General features: G+C 35.1%; 1 protein-coding gene across 1 annotated transcript in view; it reads right to left on the bottom strand.

Moving 5' to 3' along the window:
* Nucleotides 1–2392: 2392 nt before the first annotated feature.
* The window catches only part of LOC119837221 (low-density lipoprotein receptor-related protein 1-like), a 16133-nt gene continuing 13151 nt past the window's right edge, over nucleotides 2393–5374 (bottom strand). Inside the window, exon 23 of the mRNA XM_038362748.1 lies at nucleotides 2393–2552. Within this exon, the coding sequence (XP_038218676.1) occupies nucleotides 2393–2552 (160 nt within the window). The remainder of the gene's footprint in view (nucleotides 2553–5374) is intronic.

Here is a 5374-nt window from a genome sequence, read left to right as displayed (position 1 = left end):
CTTTTTCAAATCACCCCCTGGACTACGGAAAGAGAGGGGATTGCAACCGTCTATTTACTCCCCTTGTCGCATGATTTTCGTACGGCGTTGCGGAATAATGGATTAGAAGCAGTTTTTAAATAGTATGACGCAGATGCCGTACAAAATCAAATGACCAAATTTACCCCGGTAAATGTCGGAAAATAAAAAATAAATCCGACTTTGTGGCGCACCATTTTTTTACGGCACTGCGCGTTTTCTTATTATTTTTAATGGATCTTATCGGTGGTAAGAATGCCGTACAAAAATATGTGACCAAAATGTACTCACTCTACCTGTACTTTTGGATTCTCACCTGCACTCAGTTGGACAGCTTACAAGTGACGGCATAGTGCTGAATCTTATTATTTTATGCCCTTATATCGTTCTAGATAGGTCACCTGGTGGTTCAAATGACCCGTAATTTTTTCTATATGGGCCTGTAGTCTAATTATTGTGTATCAATAGAACTATTTTAAAATTTTAGGTATATATTCAAGATATGAACTCATATGGTATCATTTTTGTACAAAGGAAATGTAAAAAAGGACACAAAGAAAACTTAATCAGATCATCCAATAGTATTGTGCAAAATACTAGCTGATTGGCATCTAAACATTATTCAGCAAAGTAGCGCCAACCCAAACAGAAATATGTGTCGTAAGAATATCCGATACAACACATCGATGAAATGTGTACTAACCTACGATTTGGAAAAAAAATAAAACACTCTCCGATATAATTTAATTAAACGTGCTCCGCCGGGTAGACTAGACCCGTATAGATTGGCCAGCATCTTGTCTGGGGCTCATTAAGTATGATTATTGATTATCTTGACTCAGCTGGAAATAAATCGTCCATCGGGATAAGTCGCATTGGGACCGTGCTGACGAGCTCTCAGCTCTGCAGACTACGTTGAATCCAATTTTACGTAAAGGAACAGACAGAACGAAACGAACGCTCTTTAATTATTTTTAAAATCACACATGAAATGATTAACTATCCATATAACTATCAACAACGTAATTCCAATAAGATGTTATTTCTTGTACATGATTGAGTTACATTATTGAAAAGAACAATGTTTTAATTAAATCTCTATTCTAATTAACGTTCTACCATCCTACAACATTACAAATGCGAAAGATAGAATGAAGATGCGCTTCATTATTCGTCAGAATTAACTGATTAGATTAAAATATGACCCAAACATAGATAGCTAGCATATCGCGATATTGAGTAAAGCCACGAGCTGATCGTTTGAAAATTTGTTGTAGATTGATTTCAGACATGACATAGAAAGCATTATAAAAAAGCATTGAGCTTTGTTAGTGATGCTTATTGTGAGATAGAGGAGTTAACTTGATCACTTCATATTTATTCATAACAAAAAAACTAATCCGCCCTCAAATTGTAAGAACTAGACCAAATTTGAAAGAGAATCATCAAAATCAAAAGTAACCTAACTCAAAAAACCTTGTCACTAGACTGTCTTTACAAGTGCTTTTAAATCGTCAAATAACAAAATTGGTCATTTACCTACAACCGGAAGACAGTTTCTACACAGTAGAGCCAGGAAGAAACTTCTGCGTTAAACAATAAATAACGATTATAATAGTCTCAGTGTTATATATTCAAAATAAGTGGAACTTTCCTCGGGCGAGTAACATGCCCTTATCGAGCGGCGATAAAGAGAGGCGCTGTGTAATTGTATCGTATCTAGTTGTAGATATGACTTACACATCTGCAGGAGCTACTAGATTGGCATTAGCTCATCCCCTCACGAGCGGCAGATACGCACGTTTAGTGAAAATAAGTAAAAGCAAAAGACTGCATAACTAGCCGAATTTGTTTTGTGGGATATATACACTGCAACGTGTATCAATAGAACTATTTTAAAAATGTAGGTGTGGTAGCAAGCGACGACAATATTATGCTTAATTTATTTACTCTAATGATACTTTTTCTTTTCTCCGACATTGCATATTTGTAATTCCAAATTAATTTTAAAATAATTTGTATCATAATCTGGGCTACAGACGATTATGGTTAATATCTTGTGGGAAGCAATCGTGCGCGTGGTGTAAACAGCCTACGTTTATGATTCACATCTGTTTGTGGTAACTGGGAGCCGGCGTCGCGAGATACACGTTTTCATCCTACAAAATCAGCCAACTATTAATGAAACTTACAACAAGTATGTGGGGACTGAAAAGTGCTGTTATGTTTTCACAGAGTTTGTCATGTCGTATTCGTACATTCTATTGAGTAATTAATTGATTTTTAAAACGCAGTGAGCCCAAATTAGTAAAAGGCTACGTCAATGCACAGCGCAGTGCATAAAGGTTGGGCGCGCGCACGCCACTTGAGCTCGTTAGTGCTTCCTGCGCACCTCGTGCTCCCTCCTTGTGCGCTCCCCCCACCTCCCCACCTCCGCACCTCCCTCTTGCCGTAGACGCAACTCGACACTCTCCTTGCTGCCCGACAGATCAGCAAACAAGTGCTTCACAAATGTACGTAGATACATTCGAGGCCTATCATGAATCACGATCATGATACATATCTATTTACACGGTGAATGTCCGAAAGGGCAACGTATAGTAACCAACAAGAGTAAAAACTATAGATTTCATTTATACCTAATGTTCTTTAGAAGACTTCTATACTGAGCTGACTTTTCTTATATAAGCAATTCTTGTAACTCTATTTTGATCCCAAATATCATTGTATATAAATTTATATCATTTCTAGCCAACAGTATTAGACAATTGAAAGTAATTCATTATGATTTTGGCACAGTATTCTTAAAGAAATCAAAGAAATTGCAAAAAATGTTGCGTGGGTGCAATACAATAACTTAAAAATATGTGGTTTAAAACATCAGTGTGGTCGCCTTTGTCCCCTGCAGATAACGGTTATCTCGCTGAGCTCGCGACATTGCTGCTTACTGATGCTCGTTACTTACAAAACATACCTAAAGTAATATGTATGAGATGGATTAAAATTCATACGTTTAAACAGATTTCATGTTTTTGATCAACCCACCCTTACAGAATTTTCAAAATACATTACGCACCAAACCATTGTAGAGTCGCATATATAAGTATCTATCGCAAGTGCATAGTGTTTCGCCACCACGTGGGCGACTGGTGAGCTCCAAGGCTCCGCAATAAGGAGCGGCACTTTTGTTTTCAATTTCAAATTCTTGAAATTTCACAATTGTAAAAAATTCTAGAGCTACAGGTGAACAAAAATAATTTTTGAAATGTCATATCAAATAGTCAGCCGAACGTAAAGTTGGAAATGAATAAATAGTGCATTTCATTTGCAATGCAAGACGTCAACTGATCAATAGGTACATTACGTTACAGCATTCTCCAATCTTGCTTGTATCAGATCATCGTCTCGTGTAAATCATGCTAGCTGGTAACGTAGCTGTGTTCGAGACTTCTCTCAATTTATTATTTTAAAATCTGAATTAACTAACCAAATGCAATGTAGGTAGCTACTCAACTTGATAACAAAATATAACCATATATTATTTTCTTTTACTTTTATTTATTAATTTAAGATTTTAAAACTACGCAACGTCTTTGATAAAATAATTAGAACAACACCGATTTCCGTGATCCTACAGTTTAACGAGCTATCTCATTTCTTTATGTAGGTAGACTTACATTGCAGTTTCGGCTTGTCCGTTTGTACTCAAATAATACTTTTTTAGAATATTTAAAAATATATTAGGCAAATAATAGTTGTTGTTGTTTCCTCCGATTTTTAAAATTGTTGTTTAATGATTTATTAAATTGTGAATATTGAGCAATAGGTAATACAAGAAAAATGAACTATGACATAAATATGTCTACAGTGTATCTTTATGCTTTAGAATATTTTATTTTGTATTCCCTTACGTAGATACCTACAGTTTCGTTTACTTATAAAATGCCAGCTGGTTATATTTAGGGCTTGCTTGGTAATTTGAGTGCGCTGGTAAGAGTGGGTCGCATCCGGGCAAGGACCTCTTAGGAAATAAGTTTCCTTTAAGGTTTCAGTGACCGATAAATATCATTTTACAGTTACGTATTTTTAAATCTGGTGAATTTAATCCACAAAACCTAACTTAATCGATTCAGAAGCTCTAAAATCGTTAACCGATGTTAGAAACCACATAATGATTTAATACTGTGTTATGTTTCGAATCTATCGAATATTATTAGAATAGCTAGTATCGTTCAACGAAGTTTCATCGTACCACAATAACGAGCACGGTTGGGTCCATTCTCGCCGTAAAAAAATAAACTATTCATACCTATTAAATCCTTTTCCATTTTCTTCAGTACAATAGTATTATGTGAAGCCTTCTTAACGTAAAGGGCTCGCTGAATAGTTCACATGAGGAGATAATTAGGTTAAAATTAAAATATGAAACACCATACATACGCCATTACATTTGTATTGATATGTAGAATTTGTGAAGTTACGGTCGATAGAATTAGTCCGTGTAGGTTCAGAAGGCTGGCTCTACATGAAATCTTTTTTACAGACCAAACCAATGTGATCGTCTTGGCAACATTTTACATGAAATGCTTTTAGTGGGATTCCTTCCTTTGTCGACATCTGTTCTAAGATGTTGTAAATGTAACAACGTAGTTATCTTCCGTTGCAACGCTAAGAGTGAAAAATCCTTGTCGACGCTGGCAGCTGTGAAAGGATGAGATCAATTCTCAATAAGCGTAACGTAAAAACTAAAGGTCTTGACATTTCTGTAGTCGTTGTTCATTTCTGACAATGATTTATCTAAAGGGGTAAAATATGGATATGTAATATAAATTATTTGTAATTAATCTCATCAACTTAATCTCATACTATGATTCATAAATTAAAGGTTTAAATTGGACTATTTTGAAATGAATAAAAAAAACCCAGCTGCTAATTGTTTCACTTTTAAAACCTATTATGTTCTAAATTCTAATGGTAGAGGTCTGAAAAAATGCTTTCCCTTGCCATTTGAGAAATCCACGATCTTAAAAAAGAGATCGTTTTGCGTGAAAGAGCAACAAAAACACACACATTGCAAACATTCGCATTTATAATATTAGTAGGATTCGTAGGATAGGACAGGATTTATTTTTATAAAGCTACAATTAGAGTTAGCTGAGTCGGTGTGTGTATTTTATGTGTATGATGTAAATACATATCGTATGATTGTATATGTGTGTTTATGTGCAGTAGCTTCCCATTTCTCAATGGCTTGGTGAAAAATAATTAGAAATTAAAAACTTTTTAACGGATTTTAAACGCAATTTATTCATTATATTATTAACCCGATGTTTCGAACACTTTACAGCGAGCGTGG

Source organism: Zerene cesonia, chromosome 26 (assembly GCF_012273895.1).
Source record: "Zerene cesonia ecotype Mississippi chromosome 26, Zerene_cesonia_1.1, whole genome shotgun sequence".
In the NCBI taxonomy this organism is placed as follows: Eukaryota; Metazoa; Arthropoda; class Insecta; order Lepidoptera; family Pieridae; genus Zerene; species Zerene cesonia.
The sequence above is the reverse complement of the archived record's forward strand: the minus strand, read 5'-3'. Positions and strand labels throughout refer to the sequence as shown.